General features: G+C 33.6%; 1 protein-coding gene and 1 long non-coding RNA gene across 11 annotated transcripts in view; one reads left to right on the top strand and one right to left on the bottom strand.

Moving 5' to 3' along the window:
• RICTOR (RPTOR independent companion of MTOR complex 2) overlaps positions 1-17035 on the bottom strand; it is a 129455-nt gene that overhangs the window by 44596 nt on the left and 67824 nt on the right. For 7 of the 10 annotated variants that reach the window (XM_032337543.1, XM_032337546.1, XM_032337545.1 and 4 more), the window contains 4 exons: positions 13533-13659; positions 10372-10541; positions 4565-4632; positions 1148-1215 (listed from right to left, as the gene is read on the bottom strand). In XM_032337543.1, the coding sequence (XP_032193434.1) occupies positions 1148-1215; positions 4565-4632; positions 10372-10541; positions 13533-13659 (433 nt within the window). Of the gene's footprint in view, positions 1-1147; positions 1216-4564; positions 4633-6122; positions 6741-10371; positions 10542-13532; positions 13660-17035 lie in introns of those variants that run through there. The other 3 variants (XM_032337544.1, XM_032337553.1, XM_032337554.1) reach the window with 2 other exon arrangements.
• Positions 5853-17035, top strand: part of LOC116586959 — a 77844-nt gene continuing 66661 nt past the window's right edge. The window contains exon 1 of the long non-coding RNA XR_004284231.1: positions 5853-5992. This is a non-coding gene — a long non-coding RNA (uncharacterized LOC116586959). The remainder of the gene's footprint in view (positions 5993-17035) is intronic.

Here is a 17035-nt window from a genome sequence, read left to right as displayed (position 1 = left end):
CAGATAACTTCAAAATTATGCTATTATTTGGTTATCATAAGTAACATTTCCCTACTGACTAGAGATTATCAGTAATTTTATCATTTAAATTTTATCTTGTATCATTTAAATTTAAATATTTGTTGCATACTCAAAAAAGTTCATCAATCTGACTGCATAGTATTCCTCCTGTTTGCCGATGAGTGAGTCCCAGAGTCGGAATACTAGAGAGAGTAGAACAATGTTCTGTCTCTCTTACTTAATACCTCCTTAACCTAAAGTGAAATGAAAAAATTTGCTTGGCATTTGTCTTTTAAAAGCATACTTCTAGGGGCGCCTGGGTTGCTTAGTGGGTTAAGCCTCTGCCTTACGCTCAGGTCATGATCTCTGGGTCCTGGGATGGAGCGCGCATCGGGCTCTCTGCTCAGCAAAGAGCCTGCTTCCCCACCTTCTCTCTCTGCCTGTCTCTCTGCCTATTTGTGATCTCTCTCTGTCAAATAAATAAATAAAATCTTAAAAACAAAAAAAAATTTTTTTAATTTAAAATTTACTGAATGCACAAAAAAACTATAATTGGCAGAATTCAAATAATCTGTATAGACTGAAATTTTAAGTGGGAGAATTAAGTCAAACAATTTAAAGCACATTAGTATGTCACAAAGGAAGTGAATAGCCAATAAACACATACAAAATTAGTATCATTAGTCACTATGGAAAGCTAAGTAACATTCACAATTAGATACCATGACACATCCACCAGAATGGCTAAAATGTAAGACAACGTGAAATGCTGGAAAGGATGCAAGCAACTGGAACTTGTGCATGCTGATGATAGGAGTATAAAATAGTTTAAGTATTTTGAGAAAAAGTCTGGCAGTTTCTTATAAAACTAAACATATATCCACCTTGTGACTCAGCAATTCCATTTGGGTATTTACCTAAGGCAAATGGAAAGCTCATGTCCACAACAAGACTTTTTAATCAACCAGGTAATCATTAGCACACAGATTTACAAATGGTCAATTTTAGTAATTTTGTACAAATCCCTCTCTAATAATAACATACAAAGTTAAGACCAGGTTAACATCTAAATTAGATGCTGCAATAGTAATTTAACATGTGAAAAAATGAATCAAGTTTTTCTTATTAAGCAGCACAAGTAACTTACCTGCCCATGACCGGAATGTTGCTATGATTCCCATCTTACTGGCTAGAAACCTCGCTTCTCTGTCTTCTCTGAGAGTCGGTGGGTGCAGGGCGCAAAAAATTAAATGTTAGAATAAAAAGTGAGATTTCCCTCTACTATATCAGGAAAAAAACCCTATCATTAGTTAACATTTAAATATTTACACAGGAAATAAAACATGTTTTTTTAAAAAAAGGTCAGATCTACCTCAAAGAAAATTACCCAATTATGTATTGACCCCTGCCCCAATTTAAAACTCCCAACATAGTTTAAAGTAAGTTATAAATTCCACTTTTCAATTTGGTTCTACTTTTCCTGCTCTTCCTGAAAATTATTCTTAGATACCTCATTAATACCTCTAATTGAGCACTACAGACAGCACCACCCTATTTAATAAGCATTCCTGTCAAAAGGCTACCCCTTAGCAAAGAAAATTACCTCTTACTTTTACCACATGCTGCTTTCTTTTTTTAAAAGTTTGTTTGTTATTTAAGTATATATATGTATGTATGTAATCTCTACACCCAATGTAGGGCTCGAACTCATGACCTCAAGATCAAGAGTCATATTCTCTTCTCACTAAGCCAACCAGATGCCCTACCACACGTATTCTCTTCACTTGAAAATTCTTGCCCCAAACTTATTTCAGCATTTACTTTTCTTTTATTTTAGCATTTCTAACATGCAAGCTCAACAACCCATATACTCACTGATATGAAATAACTAGATATTATTACTATCACAGCTATTTTCCTCTAATTGAGTATTCAAGTATCATACTGTTTTCTCATGCAATAGTTTTCGACCATTAATCAAGCAACAGAACTATTATATTCATAAATATTTTCCACATACGACTTATGGCCGGTTTCAATACTTAATAGCAATCTTACACTATTTATGCCATGTCAACCACCTCTATTTTCTCAACTGTCTGTGTTTTTTTGTGCTTTTTGTCTTCCCTAATAAAGGCCTTAACAGTTGTGAGAATACAGATATCTGAGAACTGGGAAAGAAAAAAATAGAGGGGTTGGATTTAAAAAAAAAAAAAAAAAAAAAGAAAATCAAGTTAAAGAACAGTGAGCAGTCTGTGAAAGAGAAATGAAACACTTAAAAAGATACACAAACGAGCCACACTAAGCTCTGCAGCGTCAAATACATGAGAATGTAACAGAAACTAAAATGAGAAGATAGGGTGGTGGAAGAAATGAGAATTGGACAATTACGGGATAAAGTTTTCACAGCTCCTTGTAAAGATGTTAGTGACAGGGGCACCTGGGTGGCTTGGATGGCTGGGCATCTGCCTTCGGTTTGAATCACAATCTCCAGGTCCTGGGATAGAGCCCCATGTAGGGCTCCCAGCTCAGTGGGAAGTCTGCTTCTCCCTCTCCCTCCGCCTTTCCCCCGGCTTGTACTCTCTCAAATAAATGAATACATCTTAAAAAAAATGTTAGTGACAGGAGTGCCTGGGTGACTCAGTCAAATAAGCATCCAACTCTTGATTTAGGCTCAGGTCATGAGATGGAGCTCCGCATCAGGGTTCAGGTTGAGCGAGGAGCCTGCTTAAGATTCTCAGTCTTTCTCTCTCCTTCTGCCCCTCCCACTTGCTTACACTCGCTCTCTCTTCAAAAGAAAAGAAAATGTTAATGACATACCTACAGTGACTGCCTAGTAATCCATCTCTAACCTACTCAAAAAATTTGTAATATTAAAAAAAAAAAAAAATCACTCCATTTTCCCTTGTTCCCTGGCCATAATGTACCAATGCTCCAGAAACCACCCATACTCCAGGAACTAAATCAAAGTAAAGCACAGAACCAAACAGGTAAGGAAGGATTTTGGTAGAATGTACCTTATCCCTCCAACTCTGAAAACAGCCAGGCTCATCTCTCACTCATTCTGGTAGGCAGAATTCTAAAAATGTCTACCATGCCCTCAAGATTCCATGCCCTATCCCTGGATCCTGTGAATATGGTATCATTGCTATGACTGTGACTAATTTAACCTTATATAGCCTGGCAGATCTTAAAAGACAGGGAGATCATCTGGTAGGCTTGATCTAAATGGAGCTTTTACTAGCTAATGGCAGAAGAGAAAGAGATATTCAAAGCAAAGGATTCCAGGAATTTCTGCTCTGTTTGAAGACAGAGGGAGCCAACTGCCAAGGAAGAAGGGTGGCCTCTGGAAACTGAGAGTAGGCCCCAGCTGACAGCAAGGAAACAGAGATCTCAGTTTTACAATAGCAAGGAAGTAAATCCTGCCAACAACGTGAATCAGCTTGGAAATGGATTTTTCATCAGAACTTCCAGACAAAAGCTATGCCAGCTCTTATATGACTGACCTCTTCTGACCTACTGAACTGTGAGCTAATAAATTGATTTATTTAAGCTGCTACATTCATAGTAATTTGTCAGTTAACAGTGGAAAGTGCATTTCTGCCATCAATAAGGAGAATAGTAAATGTCATCAGGAAAAGCCAGGAAAGGAGCCTAAGAATCCCAATTCACAACTCAGCAGGAGGAAGATTTGAGAAGTCTTAAACAGAGAACATCTATTTTGATTTCTTGCTCAGGTCATGAAATGTTAGGGTGGGATCAGTCCATAGTTATAGAAGTAATTAAAGATATAAAACCACTCACTATCTTCCATAAAAATGAAAAATGAAAAACAATAAAAATATCCCATTTCACAATATTCTAAAACTTAAGAATTTTAAGTTATATTCTACCTATTAAATAAGTGCTTATGTCTATAATTCAATAATCCTACTAGAAAAACACTTCATAGCACATTTATTATCATCACGCCATCTGCAAAATCTTTACAGATAATATGTTAATATACTGATCTCTAAATCAATTTATAGTCATCCCAAAATACCCCACGAACATGGGCTTTTCTCTCCAAAAAGATGCTGAAAATTACCCTACCTCATTCCTAGAAAACAACCTTTACTTTATCTCCTTTTACTTTCCCACTAACCTTACTTTCAAAATTCTACAGAATATCTTTCTGCTTAGTCAGTTCGTTAAGGCAGCTCTTCATTCTATTCCCTGTTGTTATTTCATTCTTTTAAGTCTCTTAATATAATTATGCTAAAAATACATACAATAGAAAAATAATTAAAGATCTAGGTTTTTATTGCAATCTACCTTACATTATTTTAAATAAGAAATTCTGAGTCTTTAAATTTCTCATAACTTTTTTCTTTTTTAAACCACAGCTAATTATGAGAATCACAACATAAATTTCCTATTAGTGAAAATTTACTTAAACTCTCATTGAGGAATTTACTTAAACTCTCTTTGCTCTAACTCTACATGCAATCAGACAAACCTAAAAGTTTTAACAGCAACGTACACACTACCTTATAAATTACTAGGAACAAATGGTACTTACTTGAGTTGTCCTTCAGCTGTATCTGGACTGTGTCTGTAGTGAAAATCAGTATAGGGTGCTAAAATTCGCTAATGGAAAAAAAGAAGAAAAAATTTAGTGTTTATTATAAAACACATTCTTCCTGTAACAAGCTAAAATTAATTTCACTTCTCTGTATCTTTATTGGGTATGCTGTTTGAGAAACTTGGTTCTTCAAACTAATCATCAAGGAATGTATGCATGATTTTTAATTTTATTTTAAGATTTTATTTATTTGACAGAGCAAGAGAGCATGAGCAGGGGGAAGAGCAAGGGGAGATGGAGAAGCAGGCTCCCTGCTGAGCAGGAAGCCAGATGTGGCCTCAATCCCAGGACCCTGGGAACATGGCTTGAGCAGAAGGCAGACTAGACTGAGCCACCCAGGTGCCCAATTTGAGTATTTTTAATGTATCAATTAAATTTCAGATGCACAACCCATGAATCTAAGGTTTGGTGTATTTTCTCAAACTAAGTCCATCCCTCTAACTAGCACCAGATGAAGAAGACATTAGAATCCTTAAAGCCTCCTTATTCCTAAATTCAGTCACCACCTAACCCAAAATTATTATCCTGACTTTTAAAACCATGACTTAGTTTTGCTATTTTTGAACATTATTAAGTGGTTTATTACACCCTTTTTTGGGTGCTAGTATAAAAAAATCCAAGTTATTTGTATTATCCTTGTATTAATCTTGCTAAAGTCACTTATTTTAAACTTTTAACCACTGTACCTCATTTATCAACTCTCTCACCATGGCTACTGCATTACTGTGGTCTAACTTTTAATATTAAATATAACTTAAAATACATAAGACATTATTAAAATTGCTTTCGACAATCAGTATTTTTTTATATTTAGTCATATATGTGCCCTGTCACTACTCGTTCCTTCCTAAATTTCTTCGTTTGTCTTAGATCATTTTCCCCTTGATGACTCCCTTTACTCTTTTAAAAATTCTTTGTGTGTGTCATTTTTTTTTTAATCTATTTATTTATTTGACAGAGAGAGAGAGAGAGATCACAAGTACGCAGAGAGGCAGGTGGAGAGAGGGGAGGAAGCAGGCTCCCTGCCGAGCAGAGAGCCCGATATGGGGCTCGATCCCAGGACCCTGAGACCATGACCTGAGCCGAAGGCAGAGCCTTTAACCCACTGAGCCACCCAGGTGACCCGTGTATGTCATTTTTTAAGCAACAATGAATATTTATTATCTCATATGGTTCCTGGGAGACAGCCGTCTATGACAGGCTTAGCTATGCAGTTATGGTTTGGGGCCCTCATTAAGTCTGCAGTCAAAATACTGGTCAGGCTACAGTCACCTGAAGCCTTGACTGGAGCTGGAGGACCTGTTTCAAGATGGCTCATGCACGATGTGCTAATTGACAGTGACAGAGTTCAGCTCCTCTCCACAGGTACCTCCCCTTGGACGCTGTAGTGTCTTCCTGACGTAAGCACAAGTAATCCAAGAAAGAATAGTGTTTCTTTACATTCTGTATGGTCTTCTTTTTTTTATTCTTAGTCTCAAAAAATCTTTTATTTTACCTTTGTTTTTGAAAGACATTTTCTTTGGGTTAGGCTGGCATATTCTCCTTTCAGTGCTCTAAAGATGCCATTTGACTGTCTTCTAGTTTTCAAGAGTTCTGCTGGGAATCAGCTATCAGACACATTCCTTTGAAAGTAACAAGTTTTTTTTTCTCCCCCTCAAGCTGTTTTCAAGATTTTTATTTATCTTGGTTTTCAACAATCTTACCATGATGTGCCTACATGTTTTCTTTGTATTATCTTATTCAGAGTTTTGTGAGCTTTGTGAGCATAAAGTTTCAACAGTTTCAGAAACAAAAGTTTTGTCCATTGTCTCTTTGGATATTTGCTTCTGCCCATTTTCTCTTTCTTCTCCAAAGACAAAATTATATCTTCTCACTTTTGTGTGTTCTATTCATTTCTTTCTTTTTCCTCTCTGTGCTTTACCCTGGATATTTTTATTGACTTTTCCTCTAGTTTACTATTATCTTCTTGTCCAAAATGCATTTTTCATTGAGTTCAGAATTTCAAGTATTTTTCAGTACAACTTCCACTGAAATCATTTATGTATTTCAATTATCTGTTCAAATTCACCATTTCATCATTTTCTTCCTTTTTTCTTAATTTTCCTGAACAAATTACACATGGTTGTTTTATTTATTTATTTTCAAGACTGCTTTGAGAGACAGCAAAAAAGAGAATGTGAGAGTGAGCACGGAATGGGAGAAGCAGAGAGTGAGATAGTCTTTTTTTTTTTTTTTAAAGATTTTATTTATTTATTTGACAGAGAGAGAGATCACAAGTAGGCAGAGAGGCAGGCAGAGAGGGAGGAAGGGAAGCAGGCTCCCTGCTGAGCAGAGAGCCCGATGCGGGACTCAATCCCGGGACCCTGAGATCATGACCTGAGCCGAAGGCAGCGGCTTAACCCACTGAGCCACCCAGGCGCCCCAGAGTGAGATAGTCTTAAGCAAATGCTATACTGTGAGGCTGGATCTCACAACTCTGAGATCATGACCTGAGCCAAAACCAAGAGTCGGACATTTAACCAACTGTCACCCAGGCATCCTGGGTGTTGTTTAAAATAACATCCATGGTTGTTTTAAACTCTTTCCCTCTAACTGCACTATCTGGATCACCTGTGGGCATGGTTCTATAGAATGTTTTTCTTTGGGGTATTTAGTCAAATGGTCATATATTTTTGCATGATATTCAATCAAATTAGTAAGTGAATGTCAGACACTGTGAATATTCCAAATGATGTTACCACCATCAGAAATGGTTTATCCTTTCCTCTGTTAGGTAGAGTAAGGTGGGGGGCTGATCACCTTAATCACCAGCTGTGTTAAATTGGGACTACACTGTCATTTTGAGAAGACTGAGGATACCTTTGGTTTTCCCCTGTTCCTCAAGGACGGTCTTCCAGGATTTTCACTAGAGAACTTAGCAAATATTTTGCTCCTTAGCAATAGAGACTGGGAATCTTTTCTACGTACTTCTTAAGTTTTGAACTTAAATCTTTAGCTACCCATCCAGAAAAGCTTCAGAATTTGGGATACGTCAAGAACAAGAAATCAGTGTTTTAGTACCACACAAATGCAGAAAGCTACTTTGGCTTTTCTGATCCCGGCAAAGGCCTACCTGGATTTTCAGTTTCTAATTATATATTGATCAATAAATGGCCCCAAGAAAAAAAGTGATTACATATAACCAGTGTAAATTCACTACTGCTTTTGGGCCTTCCAACTTTAGCCCATGGTCCCTCCTAAAAGGTCTTTGCATTCTATGCACTGAGGACTACAACATGTTCCTCATTGTGCTTATCACCTCAGGATCGGACATCATAGTTTTTGCCCCTCACAGTCTTGTTTCAGCAAATATCTAAAGGAGTATATCAGACTTAGTGTGGGATTTTTCCTATCTCTAGGCTTACCATACTTGCACGATTGCCAAATACTCTGGTCTACGAGGCCCACATCATGTTCTTAGCCTTTAGCCTGTGCCCCAAATCTGCAAATGCCCCCAAGAGCATCTCTAGATCTTCAGGGCAACTCCCAAAGAATCTTCCCACTCACAAATTCTACTCTTTCTGGCTCTTATTGCTTTCACAGCTCTATGCTGCTTTAAATATATGACTTTCATAATTATTCCAGTTTTGTATTTTCCATAGCAGATGCTATGAGCGATCGAATTTATTCTACTCTGAAGTGTAACTTTAAAAGATAAAGTTTTAAAAATTACTATAAAATTTTTATAATTACAATTTGTAATTTACAATTACTATAAAAAATTACAATTACAACTGATTTACAACCCTTATAGACTGTCTATAGTATATACATTATATACATTATATTAAATGCACACATTTTTCTGTCTGAGGTCAAAACATATCACAGATAGCAGAAATTAAAGTGAGAGTAAATTTAAAAAGGGATTTTTAAGAGGAAGACAGACCTCAGCCTAACAACAGAGACAGCAACACTGAAAATAGTTCTTTTGTATGAAGAAATGGAAATCAAAGTATCAATTTAGAATCAAATTTTGTAAAATATAATTAATAAAAATGAGGATAATATTCTTAGTGACTATAAAATGAAGATGATGATATTAAAGTGGATGATGAAGAATGATATCTAAGGTAAACAGTATTTGTTGAATATTTACTATGTGCTACGTACTGAAGTACAAAGATCAGAATTTTATGCAGATTAGAATTAACATATGTAAAGTGCCTGGAAATACTAACTCATTATAAGCATTACATGAGTGTTAGCTGGTGTTATTACAACTACTATTATTATGACAGTATTTATTGTTCACAATAATTCTTTAAAATGAAAACCATGACCTTCCTTTTACCTAAGAAAAAAATGGGTCCAAGAGAGGCTCATAACTTGTCCAAGTCATAAAGCTAGTAGATTACAGGAGCAAAAAAATCAAAACCAGATCTGTATAGTCCAAAGTCTATGCTCTAAATCACTATGCTATTTTGGGGAAATCTTGTTAGAGGAGTAAAGAACAAACATTTGTGGTTTTAAAGAAATAGAGACATAAGCAAAGACACTCCTGTACTTAAATGTCTACCATATTCTTTTGAGGTTTTTTTTTTAATTTAATAAAGGCTTGGCTAATTTGTTTTATAATTACATAGGAATAAAAAAACAGGGCTTTATTATAATCATCTCACCAATCCTAAAATTATATTTCTACCTGATTAAAAAAAATTCAGACTAAACATACTATACTATACTAAACATACTATACTATACATACTATACAGGCTAAAAATACTATACCATACTAAACATACTATAAAATATCAAAAATGCTAGTCCATTGGGAAATGGACTCCCATGTATAATGACTGTATTTGAAATCACTTATTGAGAAGAAATTTTTACTTATTTATTAGTTAATGATAAAAGCTGTCACTTACTAATGATAAAAGCTGTCAAATACTTCTACTGGCCTTAATAAAACCAGAACTGTAAGACTGAAGACAAATTCAATGTAATGATTTAGAATAACATGCTAGAGAACAATTTATCTTTTATACTTTGCATAATTTCATACCCAAATATAAACAAATCCTTAGTTTAATCTTACTCTGAATGGTATCTACAATGGACAACAATGTAGTGCATTCACACACATAAACTATAAGATCAGTTTGTAGTAATTCTGTTCTAACCTCCACTACACACTTTATTATAAAAAAGAGTACAAAGCAATCTTATTATTTTAGACTAACTGTAAGAAAACACTGAAATGCTAAAAAAATTAAACTGCACTATATTTTGAAAAGAAAGGATTCATATTCTTTTTCTTTCAAGTATATATGGTCATTAGTTGCTAACAAGTGCCTCTAAGTTCAGAGAATTTTAGCATGGGTTAATAAATAAATAGTATATAATTAGCAAGAGCTATTCACACAGTTAACATACTGAAGTTCTTAAAAAGAAACGGTTCTCTTAAATAAGCAGGTAAATGTATATGCAACTTTACTTGTGCTTTAATTGGCTTAATAAAGTTTTCACAGATAAAAAAATAAACTTCACTTTATATATTGATGAAATATTCTTGAGAATAATATTTCCAAATCAGTCCAAATGGAATGAACTATAAAATATTGCTGAGGAAAAGTCAGTCTTAATTTATGTTTGGTAATTAACTTTGTGCTGCATCTGTTAACTTTAAAATTTCAAAGCAAGAGTAGGTATGTATTTAAAGTCATTATTATAAAACTAGAAAAGGATATTAAAGTTCCTACCTCTAACTCTACATCAGCTCGCACATATTGTCGGGTCTTTGGATGATTAAGGAGGTGCAAAATTGTAGTAATTAGGGCCTCATTTATTCGACTTAATTGACAGTCGATCACATTTTTCAGGATGGTGTTTAGTCCACCTCGAAGGGCCACCACCTCTGGATTCTGAAGTGCTAAAATAAAAAAGAAAAACTTAATAAAGTATGTAGTGGATATATAATAAAAGTAATCAGAAATCTGGAATTTTATGGTGAAACAACTTCCTTTCTGACTTGAAAAACTTTCTACTCAAAGACATTTAAAATATGGATAAAAGTATCTAATAAGAGTCATTGAATATACTCTTCCCAAAACCCTGATTTTTTTTTTTAATGTCTCTGAACTGCTTTTTTATATTCTTTGTCCATATTTTACTGGAATGGTTTTTCTTTCCTATCAACTGCAAGAAGTTGTTCATTTAATGGGACTATATTAGCTTTTCATCTATTTCAAATCTTTCATCTTCTTTGCAATTTAACTTTGGATTTTAAACTCAGAAACTCCTCCCTTACTTCAAAGATCAGGCCTTTTCTGATCATGCCCACACATCTATGTGTTTTAAATGAGTTCATGATTAACATTCCAGCTTTCAATCTCAGGAAACTGATCTCAGGAAACTGAGTTTTGCTTAATACTGATAAACTCAATCTTTTTCCAAATGTTTAATCAATTATCCTAGCATGCTTCACAAACTGACTTTTATTCTTCTGATATGCTAATTCCCTATATACCATAGTCTGTAACTCAATCTCTTTTCATTTTTCTCTCTTAATCACCGAGCTTAATAATAAGTTTTTATTAAAAAAAAAACAAACAAAACCCTTTCCCTTCCCTTCATTATTGTTTCTCAAAAATGTTCTCATGGTTGGATATCTCATGTTTAGTCTAGCCTTAGCCTAATTCTAGAATTAGGTTGCTTCTGTTTTTTTTCTACATTGTGGTATGTATAATTACATAAAGTAAAATTCACAGATTTTAACAGAACAGTTCAATAAATTTTGAATTTTTATATTCTTATAACCAATATCCAATCAAGATACAGAAATTTCATCATCCTAGAAAGTTCCCTCATACCACTTTTCAATCAGTATCCCCTCTACTACACAACCAATGTTCTCATTTCTACATTATTAAGAATTAACTTGACAAATTCAAATGTAAAAAGTATCCCCCCAAACACAGGCACAAGTCATACATTTCTTACTAAGTTCTGTGATACATAGTTTTCTTTTCTACTCTGGAAATAGTATTTTTTTCCTAATATATTTACTAACTTTATCACTGAAATACAAAATAAATCTATCTGTATTTTCACATTTCTCCTGTCTTGAATTAGTTAAGTTCTGTTTTTCAGCTGATTCAGAGTTTTCTAGATAACATCATCTACAATATGTAAACATTATTTATTATTTTAATTTACTAAACTGCTCAAAGTTTTTAGCAATACTAATTTAATTAGGAATTAAAAGTTTATAGTACTTACAGAGATTTACCATTAAGAATAATACAGTACTAATCTGAAATATTCTAGAATGTTAACAATGTAGAATGTTATATATGTGATTCTAGAATGTTATGTATGTGTATAGGTGCGGGTATATGTATATCTATGTCTATATGCATATAAAATGATAGTCTCATTAAAAAATTGGTAGGTTTCCATATTTTAATACTTTCAATTAGCTTACATTAGGAACTCTGTTCCTTGGAACAATTTTTTAAAGACAAAACTACCCGAATAAGTCTTTTTGAAGGCAATTATTTCATCAAGTACTTCTATGGTTTTTATCTTATTATGTTTTCTACTTTTTGAGTTAACTGGAAATAAAATTTCCTCCAAAAACCCATTCATTTCAAGAAGATTTTCAAATATTTATAAAAATTATTTCATAATTTTTGAAAATTCCCATTTCTTTCTTCCTCATTTGTATATTCATCCTGTGTTTCTCTGACTTCCATGTTTTTCAAACATTAGGACATCTTTGGGTATCCATGTATGTTTCTCTCCAACTAACAGATTATTTTAAATTATCAATCTTGTTCTCTAATTAGGACTCTTAATTTCATTGTTGCTTTCCTCCTGCTTATCTGAAGCTGATTTTCTTTCCTTTTTTTTTTTTTTTTTAAATTTCTTGGGCTCATGCACTTATTTTCATTGCTTTTTGCTTCATTATAAAAGCGTTTTATGTAAGTTAACTCTGAATACAGCTTTCCAAGCATCGCATATCAGTACATGTCAAATTTTTATTATTTTCAAATGTTCTTGATTAACTTTCTGACTTTAATAAGTCTTTAAATGAGTATATACTGTAAATGGAACCTTTAAATCTTCAATAATAGGGTTTGAGTCTCTTAAATTTAATTTATGATTTTGTTATTAACTTTATTATACCAAGAGTGAATGTAACCTACACAAGCTCTACTTTTGGTGGGAAAAATCATCTCTTATCATTTAAAAGTGTGTTTTCTGGTTTTAAGTGAGGTTGAACTTTTAAAATATGTTGATTAATCATGTTTCTTTGAGAATTATTTATTTTGCCTGCTGATCTGCATATAAATAAGTTACTTACCTATCATGTTTGTAACATTTATTTTTTGTTTGCTCCAGCACTGAGCGGTTTTTTTTGTTTGTTTCCTTTTAACAAAATCTATAGCTGCTGAAATCTGTTTATTTCTTTGGTAACTCAGACTCTTTTTCTTTACAATTATCAGTTAAATGCTCATCCATTTTTTTCTGTTTTTCCCCACGTCACTCTTTGTTTTGCATTTAGATTTTTTTTAATGTATAATAATAGATTGTTTTTTAACCCACATCAAGATATAGTGTGGTTAACTAATGTCTGAGAACCAGACTTTAAGCAATTTTATTCTCAACACTGGAATCTGGACAATTCTTATAGGCCTATAAACTAAATTTTTCATATCTTTGTAGCAATAACTAAGAATTCATGTATGAAAGGATTTTAAAATGTCATAGTCTTATATCTGTTCTAAAACACTTTATTTTTATTACTTGGAGAAAATTCTGACCAACATCACATTAAAAAATGTTACATTCTTTATATATATATATATATATTCATTCCTAAAATGCTTCATTTTCATTACTTGAAGAGAATTCTGACCTAGTTCACAGATAATGGCAATGCATGCTCGGACCATTCTGTCTCTTTCTTGAAGTCCGTCATTTCCAACTGCTATTAATGAGTTGGCCACAGAGCTAGGAAACAAGGAAGCATTCACAGTAATCATCTGTAACAGGGAGGAATCAGAAAAAGAAGTTATTTACTTCATAACACATGTTTAAAACCTGTTTTGTTCAGATCAAGGTGTTTATAACCACAGAACATTTATAAAATCCAGGCATCAATTTTAATCTTCTTCATAAGAACATTTCTAAGGGTTACTAATTGATGCCATAAGTGTTAATAATTGTTACTATGGGAAAATGTTGGCTATTTTCCCCTAATAATTCAGACTATAAGTCAATTAAATGACAATATTTAAGGTTTCTGAGATTCTCAGTTCTCTCAAATAGGAACTATATTTAATACAACTTTACAGTACCTAGACAAAGGAAGTCAGTGGTAACAACAGCTGTCAACACACTACTGTACTATTCCATTTCTAACTCTTCCCCATATATAGCCACCAAGTCCTGTCCTACCAATTTATTCACTATCCATATTCTCTCTCCCATCAAACTCTAATTTGGGCCCTCATTCTTCCTCACTTTACTGCAACAGATGTCTGATAATCTCCCTCTAACCATCACTTGTTGCTATGCCAAAAGGTAAAATTAGTAATCCATAGTCTATGTTTAATACTTCAAAAAGCATGATGCAAATAGTATGTTTCTGGTGACAAAACTTTGGATAAATCTAACTTTAAATGAAAAGTATAATTGGCAATAATATATTTGTAATAGTGAAAATAGATAACATTATCTTCAGTTTGGAAATTAGAAAGAAAACAAATTATATAGTTAATGACTGTTTAATAAATAAAGCCTGGTAGGTGAACAATTTCCAAAATAATAGGTCTCTGAGTAGGGATAAGTGATCTGTATTAGATGTTATTGGATTTATAAACCTATGTGTCAAGGGCAAGTAATTCCCTAAATGAATCTCCTTCAACTGTAAAAAAAATATGTGCTATGTTAATCTCTTACTATATGAATAAAGAAATAATATATAAGGAAAATTGATGGCTTAAATCAGGCAGGCAGTGAATAGAATTTCAAGGGGATAAAGAGTAGTAACAGCTGAAAAGTGGGAAAATTATACAGAAGAAGAGAAAGACAAAAACCAGGAAAGATTCTCTGGACTGGAGAGAAAGGGAAAAAAAAAAAATCAAAAACACTGAAAATGAGCATGGAAGCAAAAAATCTTCCAAATGAATGAGACAAGTGAAGACAGGTGAAAAAGGAAGGAAAACCCATGAAAAAGTTATCCTAAAGCAACAAATGTTTCTATGTTTTCTTTAAAATAAATAAGATTAATACTTACATAGAAAATTTTAAAACTTTCAAAATGCACAAAAAAATCCATCGTGACCTAGCCATTATAACATTAACATTAATTTCTACTAGCTCTTGCCAAGATGTTGCTGAAAAAAAAAAAATAGGTGCTTTGGTTGTTAAAAAATACTACTGAGGAGCACCTGGGTGGCTCAGTCATTAAGCATCTGCCTTTGGCTCAGGTCATGATCCCATGGTCCTGAGATCGAGCGCCCCATAGGGCTCCCTGCTTACTCTGGACCCTGCTTCTCCCTCTCACACTCCCCCTGCTTGTGTTCCCTCTCTTGCTGTGTCTCTCTCTGTAAATAAATAAATAAAATCTTAAAAAAAAAAAAATACTACTGAAATTACAGTTCCTCTAACCAATAGAGGTCACTATTCATTCAGCAAGTATGCTTCCTCTTAATTCTATCTTCTTTTAGCTAAACCAAGGAGGAACCTTACACCACAATTCTTCCTCTGAGTCTACATCCTACCTAATCAGGTATAAGCAATTTTCCTGCCTTTGGATTCACAAATGTTATCTGCCTCAAATTACTCTGTGTTTTAGAAGATAACAGAAGAAAAAAATATTTTTGCAACAGCATTATTAAATTGTTAAGTGTCTATTTACTTCTACTGGGCTGTTTACAAGCTAAATTGTAATGTGCCAAAACATTTTACAAGGGGTGCCTGGGTGGCTCAGTGGGTTAAGCCTCTGCCTTCAGCTCAGGTCATAATCTCAGGGTCCTGGGATCAAACCCCACTTCGGGCACTCAGCTCAGCAGGAAGCCTGCTTCCCTCTCTCTCTCTGCCTGCCTCTCTGCCAACTTGTGATCTCTCTCTGTCAAACAAATAAATAAAATCTTAGAAACAAAAAATCTGAGGAGTGAAATCATAGCCTCAATATGACACTTTACCCACAGACAGAAATATTGTAATCTATCTTCAATATTACTCTTATTAGAATTGTAAATTTCTTTTAAGCCATTCATCCATTTACCTCTTCCTTACTATGCTCACCTGTGGCTACTACTACTAACCCCAAGCTGGACAATTGAAATAAAAGAGAAAAAGAGGAGATCTAGTTAATGTACAAATTCAACACTCTACCATTCTGAAGTGTACATTGAATTCAAAGGGGAGTAAAGAGAAGGGTTAAAAATCTTATTTTTTTAAATAATTTATGATGCTTTTACATTAAAGCAACCATATACTGCATAAGTCTCATAAATGTTTAGGATGAAACAGGATACTTAGGATGAAACATGAAAAAATTCATACATAACTGTCCTTACCAAGTTAACTGTTAGTTCAGTGTTTTGCCATGAGGGTATCACATTAATTAACAACAAAAATTCCTTGAAAACCTCTCATTAGAAGCATTATGGGTTATCCTTACCACGCTCTAATGCAGAATTTAGATTCTGACCTATCCTATAAAATGCTTATTGAAACTGCTATGGACTGAATTGCTTATTGAAACTGCTATGGACTCTACCTAAATTTGACCCCAAAACCAGCCTGTAATACTCTGTGACATTCTTTTAATGGTTAACTCTAAGCATACAAGTAAGAAAGAAGTAGAGTGGGAAACAAGTAATCCTCTTTTTCCAATACTACATCAAAAAAGCAGTAATTTCATTTACGTGTCTACTAAGGAAGAAATACAGTAGTTCTTCCCCACTCTCTTTTCCATGGGGGATATGTTTCAAGACCCCCAAGTGGATATTGAAACCACAGACAGTACTGAACTCTATATACAAACTATACTAAAAGTCTACTGTTGACTGAAAGCCTTACTGATAACATAAACAGTTAACACATATTCTGTATGTTTTATAGACTATGTTCTTACAGTAAAGGAAGCTAAAGAAAATGTTAAGAAAATCGTAAGAGATAATACATTTACAGTTCTATATTTATAGAAAAAAATTTACGTAAGTAGACCCATGAAGTTCAAAAGTCAAGTATACTTTTTTTTTACTGTACATACATATCTACAATAAGTTTAACTCATAAATTAGGCACAGCAAGAGATTAGCAACAATAACAATAAAATAGAACTGTAATATACTACAATAAAATTTATATGAATAGGGTCTCTCTCTCTCAAAATAGCTTATTGTA

The sequence above is a fragment of the Mustela erminea genome, chromosome 3, assembly GCF_009829155.1.
Source record: "Mustela erminea isolate mMusErm1 chromosome 3, mMusErm1.Pri, whole genome shotgun sequence".
Classification (NCBI taxonomy): domain Eukaryota; kingdom Metazoa; phylum Chordata; class Mammalia; order Carnivora; family Mustelidae; genus Mustela; species Mustela erminea.
This window is presented reverse-complemented; position numbering and strand designations above follow the sequence as displayed.